Below are 23,681 nucleotides of genomic sequence, written 5' to 3'. Positions count from 1 at the left end.
TAAGATCGTGAAAAAAATATATAAAAATTTAATACATCTCAATAAAGCAACCTGAGTGTTCGTGTCCGTATCAAGTTTTATGCAATAGCAATAATGTATGGAAGTTTACAAGACACTAATGTTGTTACCCTCAAAATAAAATGCAAGTAATAATTAAGAATGAATGTTTTCAATGCTAATTCTTGAGATTATGATTCATCAAAGTTTTCAGTGAGATGGGTGAGCCTGCATGACTTGACGCAGAATGCTACTGCACTATCAGCCGTGCCGAGCTAAGAATTGCTACGGGCGCGATTCACATATGTGCGGCAAAGGGCTTTGAAGTGGAAAAAGAAATATCTTAAATCTACTTTTAAATAAAGGATTGTTTATTTTCTGCTCAATGAAGTATTTTTAATAATATTTATGTACAATTGTAATTGTTTTCGTTTCATTCCTCACACAGCCGCTTCTATTTTCTTATAACTCCAACATCTGTAGCTCCTTAAAATTTGATCAACGGACCTGTTTGACCACACCAAGGTCATTAACAAATCAAGCCACTACTGGGATCGTACAATCAAGGAGAGAGATCAAGCTGGAGAGAAACAACTTCAACAGAGACGGTGGACTGCAGCTCAGTCTGGCATGGATACCGGCCTTGGACCAGCTTAGGCCCTCTTACAATCAAGGTCATGAAGATCACGGAACGAGGACGGCAACCGATTCCAACCGGCGGAACAGGACGCGTCGTACGCCAAACTTCACACAGGAATCCCGGGAGGGGCGGAGCTTACGAGGAATGATAATTCCCGACCCCGGATTGGCCGATCCGCCAACCATTCCCGTATCACCTGAGACAGCCTAACATCTATGTAACCCACGACTTTCTGTCCAGATAGTCTGGTCTCTAAATTGAGACGATTCAACAAGGCTCATGACAACAATCACCTCCTACCTAATAGCGAAATTGGCTAGTCTCTTATATGAGACAACTCATCCTGCCTAAGGTATTCCGTGGTTTTCCTAAGGCGTAAGACAAATGTCGAGATGAGCCTTAAAAGAAATGGGCCACGGACCTATATGCCCTTCCCCATATATATTCCCCTTTTCTTGTAAATGACATATGCCCTAGATCAGAACCTATAAATTGTCTATTAAATGTACGAGGTCACTCAATTAGTCGCAATTTGAAAGGACAGGGACCTCTCAAATCTCAGATTTAGATTTCACGGCGCTTCTTCTGACGGCCTTCACCTGCCTTGTCATCGAACAACAGATGACAGAGTCTTCACGACTCCACTTGCACTGCGAAATGGCTAAGCCCCTTTCAATGTGCAAGATAACACCTGCCATCCTAATGGCAAACACCAGCCATCTCCTCCTCGCCACGTCCCGTGATCACTTGATCACATTTCCGTCCCCCTCGCGTATGTGGTACCTAAGAGGTTACGTCCATTTTCGGTTTTCCCCTTCAAAATTTTCTAGAGCTCCTTCAGTGGAGCAGCGTAACCCGGAGTGAGAGTAGTGGCCAACAGGCTTGGAGCTCACATATTTAGTTTCGTACAACCCCCAACCCCTTGTAAGGACGCGTTTTGCGTACCATTAAATTTTTCCTCCTAATTCTCCTCTTTCGATTTTTCCAGACACAATTTCCCTGAAAATGGCTGCAGAGATAGCAGTTGAAAGCTTGGAACATTTCAAAATTTTAACTCGGCTGATGTCCCGCGAGAACATATTAGCGAACCAACGCCGAGAAAGCCTCAAATCATACAACGGACCTGTCTTCATACTAATATATATATATCACCTAGAGAAAAACACGAATCTTAATTTGTGAATCATTCAGTATGTTTACAGTACTGTATAGATGAATCTTTTTTATTCTTTCTGGAATCGATTAGAGCCATTTTTATTTAGGTTTTAAAATCGTCCGTTTCATTGGTTCATTTTTTACTAGACATAATGTAACACATTCTAATTAATTTATTGTTTTATGATTGAACGCCATCTTCAATCCTATATTCTTAGGCTTTTTCGAGCTCTAAGGATTGCTCTGGTTATCTTCGAAGCATATTTCCTGCGAAATCGATGTAAAACTATTTTTATTGGCTGAGGATAGAATTTTTCATAGTAAATTAAATTATTTTCCACTACACTCTCTGAATATTTCTTTCTGCTTCGTTTGCACATTACTGCTGTCAATTATGAATTTGTGTATAATTTTATAGACATTTCATCTTAAATTAAAATATTAAAATACTTTTTAATTGGTTATTTTACAACGCTTTATCAGCTGCTCTGAATGATATGAAGGTGATAATGCCGGCGAAAAGAGTCCGGGATCGAGCGCTGAAAGTTATCCAGCAGTTGTTCTTAATGGGTTGAGGGAAACCCCGGAGAAAACCTTAACCAAGTAACTTGTAGATAAACACAATATAATATTTGTTACTCAGTCAAATGACAAATCAATGTAAAATAATGACTTATATTATATGGTCATTAAGTTTTATATACGTACATGAGCTACAAATTGCAAACGTTTTCGCCCATTCAGGCATCTTCAGGCACAATTATACATAGGATGATTTATAGTGATCTATACAGTTGCCACGTTCAAACGACGTGAGTACACTTTCACATTTTATAATTTCTATTTCGTATTTATTTATATATTTCAGACATAATTCATCACTCATTCGACTCTACTGAACAAGAGTTCCACAAAATATTATGAAGTTTAATTACAACACTACGTGGTTTTTAATATATTGTTTTATAGTGATCCATACCGTTGCCACGTTCAAACGACGTGAGTACTTTTACTTATCCAATACAATTCCGATTACACTTTTACGTTTGATAATTTCCTATTTCTATTCGTATTTATTTATATATTTCAGACATAATTCATCACTCATTGGACTCTACTGAACAAGAGTTCCTCAGAATATTATGAAGTTTAATTACAACACTACGTGGTTTTTAACATTATTTTAATTTATGACTTGTAATATTACATTTTAATTATGGAGATGTTTTGTACACCATTAATCTTAAACAGTTTATCTACCACCAATGTAATGGCTACATAGTTTGATATTGAGATATTGTATAATTGTGCCTGAAGATGCCTGAATGGGCGAAAACGTTTGCAATTTGTAGCTCATGTACGTATATAAAACTTAATGACCATATAATATAAGTCATTATTTTACATTGATTTGTCATTTGACTGAGTAACAAATATTATATTGTGTTTATCTATATTAATTGACAATCTGAATATTTCCAACATGCTTTCTAAGTAACTTGTCCCAACCAGGATTTGAATCCGGGCCCGGTAGTTTTACGGACAGACGTGCTAACCATTACTCCACAGCGATGGACCATATTCACAGTAAAACTAATGAAATACAGGGTAGAAATATAAGTAAAACAAGTCATCGATCTCAAATAAGAGAAAGAACACGAGAATTGGACACCCAAAAGCCTATAAAGAGAGATCTTATACGAGGCGCATCCAGAAAGTAAGTTTCCCTATTTTAAAAAAAAAGAACACACACTTTAAGGAAAACATTTGTTGGCAACAGGTACAGCAATGTTTCAGCTATTTTTCAACATAGCCACCATCAGAATTGAGACACTTTGTATACCCCTGTCGTAGAACTCTGCCGCCTGTGATTGGAACCAGCGTGTGACAGACGTCTTCAGCTCTTTGTCGTTGCCAAAACGCTCACCGGAGGACAGGAATTTCTTGAGGTGCAAGAAAACGTGAAAATCGCTGGGAGCAAGATCATGCCTGTAGAGTGGATGATCAAACAACTCCCAGCCAAATTCCGTCAAAACAGCTGCTGTGCGCCGAGACGTATGTGGACAAGCATTGTCATGGAGGAGCACAACACCTGCAGTAAGCATTCCACGCCTCTTGTTTTGAATGGCACGTCGCAATTTTCGCAGTGTTTCACAATAACGGTCAGCGTTCATTGTTTCACCTCTTGGAAGGAAGTCAATGAGCAGAATGCCCTTCCTGTCCCAGAACACCGTGCACATCACTTTCCGTAGCGACAGCGTCTGTTTGAATTTCGTCCTGACCGGAGATCCACTATGCCGCCAATGCATTGACTGCTGCTTGGTTTCCGGGGTGAAGTGCGAAATCCAAGTCTCATCGCCCGTGACGATCCTGTCGAGAAACTCGTTGCCGTCATCGTGATACCGTTGCAGAAATGTCAGTGCTGTTCCTAAACGTTGCATTTTGTGTTCGGGTGTCAGGTTTTTCGGCTCCCACCTGGCACACACTTTTTTGAACAGCAGGTGCTTAGTGACAATCTCATGCTACAAGGATCGCGATATCTGCGGAAAATGGCTGCTCAGCTCCGTAATCGTGAAGCGACGGTTCTCCATGATGCACTGCCGCACCAGCTCAACACGATCATCATTGATAAGGGACGGTCGCCCACTGCGCTCTTCATCATGGACACTTTGACGACCTTCGGAAAACTGCCTACACCAGCGACGCACCATCTACTTACTCATGATGTTCGTCCCATAGACCTGACAGAGCTGCCGATGAATTTCAATTGGCGCAATGCTTTGTGCATTAAAGAACTTTATCACCGACCGAACCTCTCAGGCGGCGGGAGAAGGAATAAGAGCTTCGATTTCGGACCACTGCTGCCACGCTACTGGCACCAGGCGGGACCTAGCCGGCTGGCATATGATTGATACGTCATAGATCTGTTACGCATGCGCAATTGACACGGCTAATTACGTTTACTTTCAAGGGGAACAAATCAGGAAACTTACTTTGTGGATGCGCCTCGTATTACTAGAGTATACTGTACATAGGCCTAATCTTCACTGCTTACATTTTTTCAACATGCCTTGTACATTCTCTAATCATTATACATTAACTTCACTAATTACTCTGGTACTAAAAGTTGCTAACATAAAAGTTAACTTGAAAATATTAAGACTATTTACATTTGTGAAAGTAGAATAGATTAAGCACAAAATATATAAATTTAAAATATTTAAAAAGAGACCGTTACCATTGGTGTAATATTATTTGCTATTAAGTTATTAATAACTTTGTTGTAGTAGTTGATTCCTTCTTGACTTATATTGTTGGCAAATCCTGTCGGCATGATTCGAGGCCAGGATATGGAAAATCGATAATAGTCCATCTGCAATTAAAAACAGATATACTGTACATCGAAATAAATAATGGTGTACCATCATCAAAAAAGACCCTCGCTTAAAGATCTAGTACTTCGTCTCTGTGCAACGTCACATTTGCGGTGGGGAGGTGAGACGATGGGAGAAAAGATGTCATGCTTTTCAACACGCTGACGCCCACGTTGTAAGATAGGGAGGCTGTAAATTCGTCCGATGGAAATAATTACCTATAATCTGCCATGTGGACTCGTCCGCATTCCTACTAAATATGGATATCATAAAAGTGTAAACTCGTCCACATACGTACTTAATGTCAATATCATGGAAAAAAAAAAAACTCGTCCGAATGTTAAATATCGATTTCATAAAATTGTAAACTCGTCCACATACGTAATTAATGTCAATCTCACGGAAATGTAAACTCGTCCGAATTCTAAGTATCGATATCATAAAATTGTAAACTCGTCCACATACGTACTTAATGTCAATCTCACGGAAATGTAAACTCGTCCGAATTCTAAGTATCGATATCATAAAATTGTAAACTCGTCCACATACGTACTTAATGTCAGTCTCACGGAAATGTAAACTCGTCCGAATTCTAAGTATCGATATCATAAAATTGTAAACTCGTCCACATACGTACTTAATGTCAATATCATGGAAATATAAACTCGTCCGAATGCTAAAGAGAACATTTTCATTCTAATTTTATCCAGGCTTGGGATTGGCAAATGGCATAGTTAAAAATGTTTCTCATGAAAAGAAGTAATTTTAATAAAATCTACCATGGACAAATATTAAGAAAACCTCGGGCGCAGAGGCCAGGTGTCTTAACCATCTTCGCCACCCAGGCCGACTGGACAAACTTATCTTGGATTAAAATGATAAGAAGTAATTTTAATAAAATCTGCCATATACAAATCCCCTGCTGTATAATTTTCTAGGCTTTGCATATACGCAGTTGCTTATTCCTGGTAGCTCATTCTCTGTGTATTTATACTTTGTAGCTTGATGTACGTTTGTGTCTGAAATTATTTTAAAATGTTGATAAAATCGTAAATGTTTGGATGAACACCATTAAAATTCTTGCATGAAAGATTCACATGCGTCAGAAAATTAAATAAGAACTATTGTTTCATTTTCATCTAAATGAGTTTAATTTCTGAAATGGTTCCTACGTTGCCAATGTAAAGAAATAAACGCTAGGCGGACGAGTTCACATGTTCGATTAAAAGTCACACCTTCGAAATGTGATATGTTTGTCAGTTTCGGACGAATTTACATTTCTCCATAAGATAAGCCACTTGAAATTTAACGTCCACTGATCGGCAGAGATCTGTACAAAAAACAACTATTTATTACATCATCAGTGTTTGCTTGATACCAGAAATAGGACAGACACGTACAGTGATCTTGCTCTTACAGAGTTGCCACTTCTTTCTTTCGTATCCTTTGCAAAGCACATACTAGACTGAGGTGACATTCATTCGTAAGAAGGCGTAACGTATTATTGGAGGACATAATACATCCAGAGTTAATTATATGACTTTCTTACATATAGATGAAATCCCAGGTTGCTATGGTTCCGTTATCTTATGCACATTCTTTGTTATACTATCTAGAGTTGCTGATTATAAGCGAAAGCATTTTAAACATGACACAAACTAAACAGAATGTCCCGTTATTGTGTAGGCCTACCGCTGATATGAGAGTTGTGTTTTAGACCTCTAAACAAACAAAAATTTTCATATGTGCTAATTATCTAAACGACTTAGTTACAGACTTCCTTACAATGGGAGACGACGGGAATTCTAAAGGAGAACGTCCTGACATGAGTCTTATTTTGGGGAGTCACGGTTGAATTCATGTGCTACTGCCCATATGTACTGTACGCTCCAAATTATCCCAAACATTTGGATATGCAATTTCCAGGACGATGGATTGAGAGGAGTGGACCTGTTCCGTGGCCGGCAAGATCACCAAATCTCACACCTTGCGATTTTTTTTATTATTAAGTCATCTGGGGTCTAATGAATGCAAGAAGACATCTCAATCAAAACTACTTGTGGCATTCAATTATGGAAGTATGTGCTGGGGTTCGAAATTGTATTCTCTTCTTCCAAAATGAAAGAGTTCATGGCAAAGACGTTCACGTCTACATCTCAGATTGTATTGTGGACATAGAAACACAAACTGCTGCAATATATATTTACTTTGTTCAGATCGAAATCTTCCACTGATACATTCTCCCTGTCATATCTGCGTAACTAATCTGTAAAGACAATCAGTTCATATATTTTTTTGTTTGTTTTCAAATGTGTATCACAATATTCGTGTTAAAGGAAGAGAATAATGCAACACCCTGTTTATGAAATACAGAATATACCGTAAGTAATCATTAATTTCAAGATGTTACTCTTTGAGATATTTCAAACAAGAAAGTTTGATACAATTATACGATGAAAGAGTAATGGAACGGAGAAAAATTCTCTCCGGCGCCGGGATTTGAACCCGGGTTTTCAGCTCTACGTGCTGATGCTTTATCCCCTAAGCCACACCGGATACCCACCCCGGCGTCGGACAGAATCGTCTCTGATTAAGTTCCAACTCTTGGGTTCCCTCTAGTGGCCGCCCTCTATGTCATAGATGTCTATGAACGTAGGACCGAAGCCCACACATGTGCTGAGGTGCCCTCGTTATGAGTGACTAGTTGGCCGGGATCCGACAGAATAAGCGCCGTCTTAAATCACGAAGTGATTTACACATATCATATATATTATTTTAATGTATCGAAGTATATATGATATTTCCATGCAGATATTCTGCGTCATAGTACGATGAAAGAGTAACGGAACAGAGAGGGAACTTAATCTGAGACGATTCTGTCCGACGCCGGGGTGGGTATCCGGTGTGGCTTAGTGGATAAAGCATCAGCACGTAGAGCTGAAAACTCGGGTTCAAATCCCGGCGCCGGAGAGAATTTTTCTCCGTTCCATTACTCTTTCATCGTATGATGACGCAGAATATCTACCATGGAAATATCATATGTACTTCGGTACATTAAAATAATAATAATAAAAATAATAGGCCTATATATAACACAATTATGCTAATCATTTTATATGAAACATTTCTTAGCGTATTGTGTTCTACTCATTGAATTAATTCCCAATATGCTCAGTCAATTTAAGAGTGCAGTGTATTATGATTATAAATTATTGAAATAATTTTTAGTATTTTTTTTTTCATAAATGTGCAGATATTTGATCCGAACAAATATAACTTTTCATTCTGAAAAGGAATTTTAACAACTGCAGAAGAAAATTTAATTATTGTACTATAAATAACAGGAACAAAAGTAAATTGAAATATTGTTCTGCAAATAACAACAGCAAGACTAAATACAATTACAATTGGAAGACTACACATCGGATGACTTCTGAATTTTGCAGTTGAAATGTTTCACTCGGAGTTAGATGTAGCATTAAAATTGAAGTATTGTACCCCCATGTCCTTCAGAACTTTTGCATCTTCCTTGTAAAGGTAATACGACTTGGCGGCGTCATCACCGGTAGAGTTGTCTTTTATGAAGCCTGGAAAATCGTGAACCAATGTATCCCATACACTCGGTCCCTTACCTGAAAAAGATCAGAATAAATTCACTTTATATATGGAATGGAATTTAACTGAGAAGGGCACGGAGGCCCAGCACTGCGACCTGTTGAGATCTATTGCTCTAACCCTCGATATGGAATGAGTTGCGCGTCGCAGACCCCCCACGCGTACCACCCTAATAACATGACTCCCTTAACGACCGGTCCCTACAGCCGACAGAATCCATATATCATTCCTGATTCGGTAACTTCCTCTAAGGCCCCCCCTGTCGGTCCGAGGCGAAACTTCTCCCCCGAGTAGGTCCGCCTCGGGTGCCATTGCAGAAGCCATCCAACATCGCTGAACTACATTCAACGGAGGCCGGTCGAGAGAGTCAGCAGCTTCGGGAGGCCGCCTGTAGAGTGATCTGAAAACTCAGAAACGGGATGGTGAGGAAAGGATGATGGGGGGAGGAAAGGGCGAAGATGAATGGGGTTCCAATCGCGTGATAAAGTTTCCTGATATTCATCCATAGGAGTGAGGGAAAAATCCCGAAAAAAACCTCGCCCAGGCTACTGGTCCTGACCGGGAATCGAACCCGGGACCGCTGAGTTCAGAGTTAGACTCGTTCATCCCTCAGCCACAACGGTGGACTTCACTTTATATAAATTACACGTACATGTTATGCTTATTTTGTAATACTTGATAATGTACTTTGTTACATTGAGGATTACACCGATTTTGTTATCATTATGGTGATGACCAGGGCCTGATTTACAATTTCAGAGGCCCGGAGCTTAATTTTTGTTTCTGAGGCCCCTTCTTTTCATATTATGATAAATAGGCCTATGTTATTTTAATTAAATTGTGTCACCTATCTCCTTTTACCATGTAGGGGAAAGTTGGCCAAAACAAGATACTTAGCGCGAAATAGCTAATATCTTCGAGATCATTGAGAGGAATAAGAAACAGTTATTGTTTATGGGTCCCTTAAGGAATGCATTTTAATGAGTGATTTGGAAATGTGCTCTGTACCACAATGCTTAACAGGAAAATAATGTTTATCGAAAGTTGTGAAATTGTTCTGCTTTGCCAAACTGGTTGGATAAGACGAGATAGTTATATAAACAATTGAAATTGTTGTAATATTAATGACTAAGTCACAAAAATTGCACACAAAACATGAGTATGAACACAAGAAATTATTTCTATGTCAATTTGTAAATTAATTTGCTATTAATTATTATAAATATTACAATTGTTCAAATTGAAAAATGTCCAATTACAAAATCTTCTAGATCTATGCCACACACTCCTCGTGAGTCCACTCTTGGAATTTGCCCCTCTTCCGATTTTGAATTTGAATTGAGGTCGTTGCAATAAATACATGCCTCATCTTTGTCCTCGTTCTCCTCCTCCTCAGAGCTGTTTAAGGGCGCAGTGGACCTAACTTTTTTTAATTGCTTTTCGACTTTTTGTTTTCCACAGAAAAGGTATTGTCACACTTAGGCCTACTGCCGATTTCTTAGAATTTAATTTCTTTACCATTTTTCTTGCCCTTGCTGCCACAGCTACTGCAAGCTCATTCTTGTAAGGTGAAGAGGTCAATACTGCTGCCTTGCCTCGTCTTCTATCATTATTTGTTGGTCCTACTTAATACCGAGCTTTGGGAATTTTCATAATAACAAGATACTATTCTGTTTTGGCCTCCGTGTGGTATTGTATTGTATTGTATTGTATTGTATTGTATTGTATTGTATTTATTAACATTCCATGGTATTCATACATGCTTACAGCTAGAATATGGAATAAGTCAAAAAACTTAATACTATTATAAAGTCTTAATTTATAGTCACAGTCTAGATGAAATATATACAGAAGAGATTTACAATATAGTCTACTAGTACAACACATAGTTTTAGTATCAATTTCATGAAGTGTTATTGAATGTCATGAATTCACCTACAGAATAGAAGACGTGAGAAATTAGGTACATCTTTAATTTGGCCCTAAATAATTTTATGTCTTGAGTTTCATTTTTTATATCGATAGGGAGGCTATTAAAAATTTTTACTGCCATATAACGCACTCCTTTTTTGATAGTACGATAGACTTGCCGATGGAGTTTGAAAGTCATTTTTTGACGTGTATTTATGCTATGAACTGTTGAATTAGTTACAAAGTTTTCACGATTACATACGAGGAAGATTATTAATGAAAAGATATACTGACAAGCCTTGGGCATTATTTGTAGTTTTTTGAAAATAATCCTACACGATTCCCTAAATTTGGCACCTACTATTATTCTAATTACTCTTTTTTGTAATAGAAATATATTGTTACTATCTGTGGAATTTCCCCAGAATATTATTCCAAAACTCATTACCGAGTGGAAGTATGCAAAGTATATTGTTTTTAAGGTATTGATATTTGCTATCTTTTGCATAGATCTAATAGCAAAACAAGCTGAATTTAGTTTGGGGGTAATTTCTTTAATATGATTTTTCCAATTTAACACATTATCGATTTTTAAGCCAATAAATTTGGTTTTCGTTGTTTCTAATAGGGATCTATTGTTAATTATTGCGCCAGAAGTTTGCGAGGTTGAATTTGGACAGGATTTAAATTGAATTATGTTAGTTTTGTTACAATTTAATACCAATTTATTGACTGAGAACCAGTCACATATTTTGAAGAGAATTTCCTCTGTGGTTTCTCGTTTTATCAGATCACGCGTTGAAATTTAAAATATGAAGCACCGATGGTTACAAAGAAAGATATCGACTTTAACTAAACTACAATTGAAGACAAATAACTATAGAATTATTTCAAACACTTAATCTATTAACTATTGAAGTCAAATGCTTCGTTATGAACACCTTAAAATGAAGGAAATATTTTAGGATACACGGCGTTTTCTAAATTCTGATTCACACAACACACACGCGAGGGAATTCTCACCAAGTAATGGCTGCCCAGTGAAGAGCTTGCTTATAGGAAAGGAGTGCATGCCTCATTTGAGAAGTGGTAGCATTTTCCTACGAAATAAATGTGGTATCCTGTTTTGCAGTACCATCTTGTTTTAACCAACTGTCCCCTACTTATTTTACAGAGATTTTTATTAATTCTTCATTTTGAGAAAAAATAATTAGAAATAAACTGGTCCCATAAAGTATCAGTGACCATGTGGCCACAGACAAGTCAGAGCTGATTGCAATTGTTGTAGTACCAGTACTGTTCCTAGTTTCCTCTAATGCAGTAATTCAGGAATTTGAAAGCAATGTTCAATTTTGCTAAATTCTGTCTTAGCTTTATACAAAAAAAAATTACCTTGGCTGTCCACAATTTAGTAACTGTGGCGGGTTGTTGTCTCTACATCGAAAAATCTTCTCTAGTATGTGTTAAAACGTTTTGAAACTGGGGATCTCTGTGGATAAAGCAGTTACTGCTAGTAACATATGAACGAATATTATATTTGTTCAATGATCAGCGTTTTTTTCCTGTTGAATTTCAATAGCTTTCCGTTTTCTTTTATTGGCTACTAAGTAGGCCTACTAACTCAAATTTACTTGGGAGTTACATTTTTAATACGGCGTACAAAATTTTGTCCAATATTCTTTTGAGAAGATTAACTTCATATGTAGATGAAATTATTGGGGATCATCAGTGTGGTTTTAGGCGTAATAGATCAACTATTGACCAGATATTTTGTATTCGACAGATAATGTAGAAAAAATGGGAGTATAAGGGTACAGTGCATCAGTTATTCATAGATATCTAAAAGGCATATGACTCGGTTAAGACAGAAGTTTTATATGATATTCTTATTGAATTTGGTATTCCCAAGAAACTAGTTCGATTAATTAAAATGTGTCTCAGTGAAACATACAGCAGAGTCCGTATAGGCGAGTTTCTATCTGATGCTTTTCCAATTCACTGCGGGCTAAAGCAGGGAGATGCACTATCACCTTTACTTTTTAACTTTGCTCTAGAGTATGCCATTAGGAAAGTTAAGGATAACAGAGAGGGTTTGGAAGTGAAAGGGGTTACATCAGCTACTTGTCTATGCGGATGACGTGAATATGTTAGGAGAAAATCCACAAACGATTAGGGAAAACGCGGAAATTCTAGTTGAAGCAAGTAAAGAGATAGGTTTGGAAGTAAATCCCGAAAAGACAAATTATATAATTATGTCTCGTGACCAGATTATTGTACGAAATGGAAATATAAAAATTGGAAATTTATCTTTTGAAGAGGTGGAGAAGTTCAAATATCTTGGAGCAACAGTAACAAATATAAATGATACTCGGGAGGAAATTATACACAGAATAAATATGGGAAATGCCTGTTATTATTCGGTTGAGAAACTTTTATCATCCAGTCTGCTGTAAAAAAATCTGAAAAGTAGAATTTATAAAACAGTTATATTACCGGTTGTTCTTTATGGTTGTGAAACTTGGACTCTCACTTTGAGAGAGGAGCATAGGTTAAGGATGTTTTAGAATAAAGTTCTTACGAAAATATTTGGGGCTAAGAGGGATGAAGTTACAGGAGAATGGAGAAAGTTACACAATACAGAACTTTGTATTCTTCACCTGACATAATTAGGAACATTAAATCCAGACGCTTGAGATAGGCAGGGCATGTAGCACCTATGGGCGAATCCAGAAATGCATATAGAGTGTTAGTTGGAAGGCCGGAGGGAAAAAGACCTTTAGGGAGGCCGAGGCGTAGATGGGAAGATAATATTAATATGGATTTGAGGGAGGTGGGATATGATGGTAGAGAATGAATTAATCTTGCTCTGGATAGGGACCAATGGCGGGCTTATGTGAGGGCGGCAATGAAGCTCCGGGTTCCTTAAAAGGCAGTGAATAAGTAAGTAAGTTACATTTTTAATTATGTACATTCCTATTTAAACATTTCAACACTACAGTACAGCCTACATCGATAACTGTCCTCTTGAAACAGAAATTAGATAAGCTGCAAGGAATACAAGCACTAGGCACGTGGTTTAACAGTCAATGCGATGAGAACTGGGAATGTTGTTGAGTTTGGCTGTTGATTTCATTATTAATAATTTGATTAAACTTACTATTACAACTTGAATAAACTCTACAATTGTACATGGTAGGCAACTTTTACAAGTTGAACATATAAAATTCTACAATCAACTTATTACTCTAAACTTAAAAACAGTAAAATGATTTTTGATGCGTTTTCTAACATAATAATCCATTACGCAATTACTTATTTCCTTAATTCTGTTTTTCAGTTGGCATTTGATTTGCATAATTTATTTATTTTTTGAAAGCTTGTTTCTGGATTTTGAGGCTACCAGAATTATGAGGCCTTGAACATTGACACCATAGGCTCCTGCCTAAATCAGGTACTGGTGATGATTGTGACGAAGGTATGGTGATTTTGATAGTATAGTAACAGCGTCTATTGTGATAGTGATGATTAAGTGTGTAATGTCAACGGTGATAGCATTGTTGATTGCGATTATGGTTTAATTTTTGACGATGGTGATTCGATGATTGAGGCCATTGTGGTAATTGTAATGGTCATTATGTTAATAACGGTGTTTTGTTTGTTACCGTGGAACTTTCCTTGATGACTATTATGGTAATTCAATCTGTGGTAACGCTGGAACTGTTCATATTGATATTGAAGAGGCTAAAATTACTGATGATGTTACTGCTGATACTAGTAATGAACATAACTGTAGTACTGAATCTGAGAAGAAAATGTTATTCTTTGAATATAGACAGTAGTAGAAAGGTTTGTGCAATTTGAAGCATTTCTAACATGTTGCATAAATACCCTGTCACACTCATCGAAGATAGAAGAATCTTATCTTCTTACGTAAAACTAGCTATGTCGATAGTGTGCAATAAAAATATCAGACAATTTTATTATCTATTCCATTACGTACATTCCTTGTCCTTCCCTGTCACTCTTCCTCGCTAGTAAAAAGCTGGCGAGTGGCAATATTTCTCCGTACGCTATTGAACTCCTACTCGGGAATGATGTGTGATTTAAGATTTTTTACCTAGAGAAACTTTAATATTTCTTACATATTTCCCAGATGTAATCCAAATACATTATGGGTACTCACAATAAAGTTTAGTTTCATATTGCACAACTTTAGACACAAAGAATGACATATCTTGTACCGTAGCGTGAATTTGTCAAAGACCATCGTCGGTCAGCGCCTGGTTCACAAGACTAGAAAAATGATGTTTATGTTGCACCAAGTTTACGCTTCAAATATATCTTTACTTACTTACTTACTTACTGGCTTTTAAGGAACCCGTAGGTTCATTGCCGCCCTCACACAAGCCCGCCATTGGTCCCTATCAAGAGCAAAATTAATCCATTCCCTATCATCATATCCCACCTCCCTCAAATCCATAATAATATTATCTTCCCATCTACGTCTCGGCCTCCCTAAAGGTCTTTTTCCCTCCGGCCTCCCAACTAACACTCTATATGCATTTCTGGATTCACCCATACGTGCTACATGCCCTGCCCATCTCAAACTTCTGGATTTAATGTTCCTAATTATGTCAGGTGAAGAATACAATGCGTGCAGTTCTGTGTTGTGTAACTTTCTCCATTCAGCTGTAACTTCGTCCCTCTTAGCCCCAAATATTTTCCTAAGAATCTTATTCTCAAACACCCATAGTGAAGTCCAAGTTTCACAACCATAAAGAACAACCGGTAATATAACTGTTTTATAAATTATATCTTTCAGATTTCTGGACAGCAGACTGGATGATAAAAGTTTCTCAACCGAATAATAACAGGCATTTCCCATATTTATTCTGTGTTTAATTTCCTCCCAAGTATCATTTATATTTGTTACTGTTGCTCCAAAACATTTGAACTTCTCCTCCTCTTCAAAAGATAAATTTCCAATTTTTATATTTCCATTTCGTACAATATTCTCGTCACGAGACATAATCATATACTTTGTCTTTTCGGGATTTACTTCCAAACCTATCTCTTTATTTGCTTCCAGTAAAATCCCCGTGTTTTCCCTAATAGTTTGTGGATTTTCTCCTAACATATTCACGTCATCCGCATAGACAAGCAGCTGATGTAACCCGTTCAATTCCAAACCCTCTCTGTTATCCTGGACTTCACTAATGGGATACTCTAGAGCAAAGTTAAAAAGTAAAGGTGATAGTGCATCTCCCTGCTTTAGCCCGCAGTGAATTGGAAACTCATCTGACAGAAACTGACCTATACGAACTCTACTGTACCATTCACTGAGACACATTTTAATTAATCGAACTAGTTTCTTGGGAATACCAAATTTAATAAGAATATCATATAAAACTTCCCTCTTAACCGAGTCATATGCCTTTTTGAAATCTATGAATAACTGATGCACGTACCCTTATACTCCCATTTTTTCTCCATTATCCGTCGAATACAAAATATCTGGTCAATAGTTGATCTATTACGCCTAAAACCACACTGATGATCCCCAATAATTTCATCTACATATGGAGTTAATCTTCTCAAAAGAATTTTGGACAAAATTTTGTACGACGTCAACAAAAGTGATATTCCTCGAAAGTTACTATAGTTAGTCTTGTCTCCCTTCCTAAAAATAGGTACGATAATGGACTCGTTCCATTGTTCTGGTACAATCTCCTTTTCCCAAATAGCAAGTACCGAATATATCTTTGCTAAGGTCATTTATAATAACATTTGTTTTATAAACACACAGAAAAAGAAACAAACAAAACAAAGGAATAACGGAGAAGAATCTAGCATAAGAAACTAGTTCACTTGCAAATCTAAGGTCTCATGAAATCAACCGCATTCTTCTTCAATGTGTACTTACTTAAAAATGGTTTTAAAGAACTCGGAGGTTCATTGCCGACCTCACAAAAAACCCGCGATAGGTCCCTATCCTGAGCAAGATTAATCCAGTCCCCACCATCTTAGCCCATCTCCCTAAAATTAATTTTAATATTATCCTCCCATCCACGTTTCGGCTTCATCAGAGGTCATCAAATGTCTTTTTCCCTCAGGTCTCCCAACTAACACACTATATGTATTTGTGGATTCGCCCATCTCAAACTGAGTTGCGAGCAAGTACGAGTTCTCGATATTTCCACGCGTGTCCAGAGATAGCACTCGAACAATCCGGACCCCTCTCCTCTCTGCCGCGGTCGCTCTTTCCCCTTTCTTCTCTCCGCAAGCACCAGATGCGCGCGCAACCTCCCCTCGCCGCGTCGTAGTACACCGCCCCTCTGCCCTTTCACGGCTGTAGACGCTCCCCTCGCCGCCACACCTAAGCGACCAACGTTCCGTCTGCCGGGCGCCCTATCGGACACGCGTTCGATTCCTGATGCAGCTGTCGCAATATACAATTTTTCAGCACGAAGAAAAAACACATATATTCATCCTATGGCAGCCATACATAGGAGACGTGAATACTGACATTTTCGAAACAAAGAAATATAATTACGTATAGGAGATTTTATTATTTGCTGTATCACTATTTATGTTATTTAATAGAGAAAAAATGTCAAAATCGATAAATATGTCACATAGGAGTTATTGCCGGAACTTACTAGGCACTTGGTCAGTAATTGATTACTTGTAAATAGTTTCTTTAATCTATCACAAAATATTTCAATATTCAGTAATTTCATCACTATACAATTTTGTTATTCTAGATTTAATTTGTAATTCAGTAAATATAAAATATTCTTTGTTTCTCTATGATAAATTATCTAGCTTTAATTATTCAGGTAATCTTTTCGTACTTTGATTTTATTGTAATTGTAAATTTAATACTAATTGTAATATTATTTGTAATTGTAATTGTAAATTTAATACTAATTGTAATTTTATTGTTGATATTGTAGTTGGAATCTCCTGGTAGAGGGGCAGAGAAGGCCTGACGGCCATATCTCTACCAGGTTAAATAAATAAAACTATAAATAATAATAGTGCAGGTCTGCATAGTAGTATAAAAACTCAAGAGGAATATTGCATCTATACTAATAATAAATCTGTAGCTGAAATTTTTCTGGTAATTTTCGATTTTACAAAAATAATTGGTCCTAACATATATAATTAACCACCCTGAAACCGAAAATCGCTTTTTTTTAATTTTTGTTTTTATGTCTGCCTGTCTGTCTGTATGTTTGTTACCTTTTCACGCGATAATGGCTGAACGGATTTCAATTAAAAATGGAATATAAATTAAGTTCGTTGTAACATAGATTTTAGGCTATATGGCATCCAAAATACATTATTTAAAAGGGGGGTTATAAGGGGGCCTGAATTAAATAAATCGAAATATCTCGCTTATTATTGATTTTTGTGAAAATGTTACATAAAGAACGTTTCTTTAAAAATAATTTGCGATAAGTTTATTCCTTGAAAAAATTTGATAGGACTGATATTTAATGAGATAAATGAGATTTAAAATTAAAATAACTGCCATCTAAGGCCGTGTAATGAATTAAAAAAAAATGACTTCGTCTATAAGGGGCCTTGGACAGCAACAATCGAAAGCTATCAAAGATAGCCTACAGAGAATGTTTATGTGTTTGTATGAAGTAATATCGGAAGCTAAATTAACCGATTTGTATAATTAATTATTATTTCACCATTGGAAAGTGTAGTTTCTCTAGATGGGCATAATGCTATAATGCTATTACAGTAACTTCTGATATAATATAATATAATATAATATAATATAATATAATATAATATAATATAATATAATATAATATAATATAATATAATATAATATAATGTAATGTAATGTAATGTAATATAATATAATATAATATAATATAATATAATATAATATAATATAATATAATATAATATAATATAATATAATATGTAATATTATATAATATAAGTTAAGTTATTTGAAGGGTTCACAACCATAGTGGGCCAAGCGCCATTTACTGAATACGTAGAAAACTAGGGTTAAAATGAAGTTATTACCATCATTCAATGGAAACCTATAACAAGTAAAATAAAATATACACATTACATATAAATGATGTCAATCTTCATTAAACTATGGTTCCATGTAATAAAAATTAAGAAACAGGTTAAGGGAATTATCATTGCACCAAATGAGTGTTTCTGGACCAAAATGATCGCATTTTAATTATGTGGATGCAATTTAAATTAAGTAACATATTAAACGATTTATCCTTCTATCAAACACGAATGTTCTCTGGATCAAACTTCCTATTTTAATTATGTAATTACTTTATATTTATTTCTGACGGGTGCAGCGGAGTGCACAGGTACGGCTAGTAATCAACTATGGAATCTTCATTGAACTCTGTGGACGATTACTAGTCAAGAAGACTTTCAATTTCATTTTTATTAAAACAGTTGCATTCCACTTCAATTATCCGGATCCCAGTAATCAACGTCACTTGACAGATGATTTTCAATAAATCTTATTATTAAACAATCTCTGATACGTGACTATCCATAATATCATATAGTAGAAGCTATGACATAACCTAAATAATATAAACAAGTGTTAGAAAAGTTTTAATTAGGGATGATGAAATAAATAAAAGTTTTAATTAACGATGATGACATAAAAAATAAACATGAATAGTTTTAAAAGAAATAATTATTGAAATTACAATTTTCAAATTTGAATGTTTTAGTGGTTGGCATTAGTGTTTTATATTAGACGTGTGCTCAAAAGAAGTGGAACTCGTTGATGTACATGGTTTATTCCTGAACTTATTCAGGATTTCCGAATGGTTCTCTTCATTTATTTGTAAATAGGATTTCAGGGAATATGCATAGCTATGACCAGTGATCTTTATTAATTCTTGTTCTTGAATGCCAATGCGATTCATATTTGAAACTGCTGTGCATCGATTGGAGTGGTTTGTAATTTTCTGTTTTTTTTTTTTTTTTTTTTTTTTTGACGTCCAGACCAGCGCAGTTTGAAATGTTGGCAAACAAAGAAACAAATGCTAGGGATGCGATAAAAATAAACAAATGCTAAGGACGCGATAAAATTAAACGAATGCTAGGGACGCGATAAAATTGTGCGATAAGCAGCCATGATTGGTTGAAAGACGTACTTTCATACCGTTTTATTGGTGAAAAGTAGTGTGACGTAGTAAAAGTGTAATAGTCGAGGTAAATGAATTCAACGCTGTGTGTGCAACAAGAAAAGTTTCCCTAAAATGAACATGCGAAGAAATAACCAAGATTGTGTAATATAATGTACTTCTCTGCCGACCGGAAAATCAGGCCGTAACAAAATGAATTTACAAAATAATCAGCAAAAATGAAGTTCTTAAGACTGGTACTAAGTTACGTTTCTATAGCAATGAAAACAAACGAATGATTACTTGACGAGTAACACGTTAATAACAATGAATATTATTCTAAAATCTAAACGAATTTCAGAAATACCAGACAAGTTAATTGGACTACGTAAATGAAATTGGCGATATGCACATCACCAAATAAATTTTACAATGCGAACCTGAAGGAAGAAGAGATCCAGAATTCGACTCAAAGTTTGAAAAGTGAACCATACTAATATTGATTTAGTAATTAAAGTTGATTATGTTGTTTGGTAAGGTACGCATACTTCTATGTACTCACCGTCAACATTCCAGGCACCCTCAATTTGATAAGCTGCTGTAGCTGCCCCGAACATAAACCCCTCAGGAAAAGTGTAGTTAAGATTTTCCTCGCTCTGGTCCCCCGAAACACGCCCGTTTAGGGACAAAACCATGACGGCGATCAAAGCACACATTGCCATGGTTACGACTTCGGGACGACTTGGAGTGAAGTTCAGCCTAAGGAGGCAAGTATTATGTAGGATATCAAGTCCCAATGCTATCGTCAAGCAGTAACCGCTGATGACGTATTTATAGGATAACAATACGAGTTATTAACATAATTTCTCAAGTTGATACAAATACTTATCATGGTGTTATGTACCGGTACTGTAACGTAAACAAAATTATCTTATACAGTGAGTAGACTATAACCTTGAATACGAGTTATGTAATAGTGAGAATGTAATGATAATTATAATGGTAATAATAATAATAATAATAATAATAATAATAATAATGATTATAATAATAAGGCCATCCTACCCAATTATCTCCAGACCTAAGTTGCCTCATGAGTGATGCCATATTGGTCTTACGTAAGAGTTCAAACCTGTCTTGGGACAATTGACTAAACAAACAATAATAATAATAATACTTACTTACTTACTTACAAATGGCTTTTAAGGAACCCGAAGGTTCATTGCCGCCCTCACATAAGCCCGCCATCGGTCCCTATCCTGTGCAAGATTAATCCAGTCTCTATCATCATATCCCACCTCCCTCAAATCCATTTTAATATTATCCTCCCATCTACGTCTCGGCCTCCCCAAAGGTCTTTTTCCCTCCGGTCTCCCAACTAACAATCTATATGCATTTCTTGATTCACCCATACGTGCTACATGCCCTGCCCATCTTAAACGTCTGGATTTAATGTTCCTAATTATGTCAGGTGAAGAATACAATGCGTGCAGTTCTGCGTTGTGTAACTTTCTCCATTCTCCTGAAACTTCATCCCGCTTAGCCCCAAATATTTTCCTAAGAACCTTATTCTCAAACACCCTTAACCTATGTTCCTCTCTCAGAGTGAGAGTCCAAGTTTCACAACCATACAGACGGTAATATAACTGTTTTATAAATTCTAACTTTCAGATTTTTTGACAGCAGACTAGATGATAAAAGCTTCTCAACCGAAATAATAATAATAATAATAATAATAATAATAATAATAATAATAATAATAATAATAATAATAATAATAATAATAATAATAATAATAATAATAATAATAATAATAATAATAATAATAATAAGAATAGTAATAATAACAAAATTTCATTATAATGAATTAATATATATTTTATGTATTTATTAACTTGTTTATTTCTTTATATGTTTCTTTATTTATTTCTTTATTCATTCAATCTTTCATTTACTTACAAACTTACTTATTTATAATGTACCTCTTTTCTTAATTACTTAGTTGTTTACTTATTGGATATTTACTTATTTATTATTTATTTGTTTATTTGATCACTTGCTTGCTATTTTCTTCTTGTTTGTGTTTCGTTTTTTGTTTATGTATTAATTAGTTAATTCATTCATTCATTCATTCAATTATGTATTTATTATGTATTTTTATACATTAGCAATAAAATTATTTTTTTTTTTCCATTGGTACGTTAAGAACTGTATATAACAATAAAAATAAATCAATTTTTCTAAAATTACAAACAATGGTGGGTGGTAGAAAAATTCTGACTTCAATTTTGGAATCAGCAGATGACATTACGTAAGAATCATTAGAAATTGTACTTTTAACAAAATAATTGTTGACCAGTATAATTAACATTATCTTTTATGACATGTAAGCATCTTTAAATACAAGTAATGAGAATCAATTTTTATCTGGCCCCGTTTCTATTGGTTTGGTGATGACGGCGACTATAATTCTAGAAGTCCTCAGGAGGAATATTCCTTATCAAGACTACTCTACGACTTACTTGTGCGTCATTCGCACCATCTGCTGCATTCTTGTCCTCAGCGGAGTTTGGATCCAAAGGCTCCAACCAATAAATCAGCATAGCCAAGGATATTTTTCCTAAAACGGATGGAGACACAAAATACAGTCTGATCCGTTTGGGTATGGATAATATTAATTTATTATTGTAAAGCTATTATGATAGTAGGAAAAATTTCTTGCTGGTTATATTATGATTAAAAGATAGGAGTTTCTATATATGATAATCAATAATGCATAATCTGAAAGGACAAATGAAAATCGTAGATGATTAAAATAGCTACTACAAATCAACAGCGGGCACAATGTGTTCTTTGGTATGCTAAATTTGAGAGTGTTAAAAGAGTTCAAAGAGAATTTCGACGTGAGTACGGTGTGCGTAATGTACCTAAATACGATTCCATAATCTTGTGATTTCGAACATTTGTAGAAACAGGTTGTGTGTTTAAAAAAACATTCAGGAGGTCGCAGGCGAAACCCAGTACGAGAAGCAGCTATCTCTTGGTTTGGTCCCGATACTTCCCATATCTAACCCCTCCTGACTTCTTCGTGTGGGGTTTTGTTAAAGAAATTTTCAATTCACAGAAACTCAGTTATATTGATGATCTGAGAGTAAAAATTACTCAAGCTTTTCAACAAATCACCCCTCTTATGTTACAACGGTCATGGGCTGAATTGCATCACCGTTTTGAGTTGTGCAGGATGCGCAATGGGGGCCATGTTGAGCTCTGAGGAATCTCCCATCTTTCAGTGTTGTATGCACAAAGTTTCAACAAATAAATTTCAGTAGTAAATGTTTTACGGTGTTTTTATTTTATCCATACCCAAACGGATCACCCTGTAATAACAAAATAACTTTGACGTATAACATCACAAGGTCACCAAGTACGCTTCAAACCTGGCCGAGAACGAATAGACACTTGTTTTGGTATTAATATATTAATGACGAAATTTCAACTTCTACCATAGTCGAATCTGTCATTGTTAAAAGGCACCGAATCATTTCTTTTCAGTCCTAATATGGAAATTGACGATAAAATTATCCCAAATTGCATAACAAATTCGTAGATAGCAATATAATGTTATTAGCGACATAATTGCTATTAATAAAATAATGAAATTTGTTTCATTAATGATTATATAATATTGTGACAGTTACGAAAACTCTTCTACTAGCTTAATAATTTAAAAGTTATGTTTCTGTTGTGTTTACACACCACTCGTCATGATAATAATGATCTAAGAAGTATAATGAAAATATTTCTTTCCCTATTAAATCGAGAGAAAACTTAAGGGGTGCTATTCAT

At 35.7% G+C, this 23,681-nt stretch overlaps 1 protein-coding gene across 1 annotated transcript in view; it reads right to left on the bottom strand.

The window, feature by feature from the left end:
* LOC138699424 (myrosinase 1-like) overlaps positions 1-23,292 on the bottom strand; it is a 68,641-nt gene extending 45,349 nt beyond the window's left edge. Inside the window, exons 1-4 of the mRNA XM_069825284.1 lie at positions 22,358-23,292; positions 20,398-20,594; positions 8,665-8,798; positions 5,031-5,165 (exon numbers count right to left, since the gene is read on the bottom strand). Coding sequence (XP_069681385.1) covers positions 5,031-5,165; positions 8,665-8,798; positions 20,398-20,594; positions 22,358-22,386 — 495 coding nt within the window. The 5' untranslated portion in view covers positions 22,387-23,292. The remainder of the gene's footprint in view (positions 1-5,030; positions 5,166-8,664; positions 8,799-20,397; positions 20,595-22,357) is intronic.
* Positions 23,293-23,681: the final 389 nt, after the last annotated feature.

The sequence above is a fragment of the Periplaneta americana genome, chromosome 5 (genome assembly GCF_040183065.1).
Source record: "Periplaneta americana isolate PAMFEO1 chromosome 5, P.americana_PAMFEO1_priV1, whole genome shotgun sequence".
NCBI lineage: Eukaryota > Metazoa > Arthropoda > Insecta > Blattodea > Blattidae > Periplaneta > Periplaneta americana.
The sequence above is the reverse complement of the archived record's forward strand: the minus strand, read 5'-3'. Positions and strand labels throughout refer to the sequence as shown.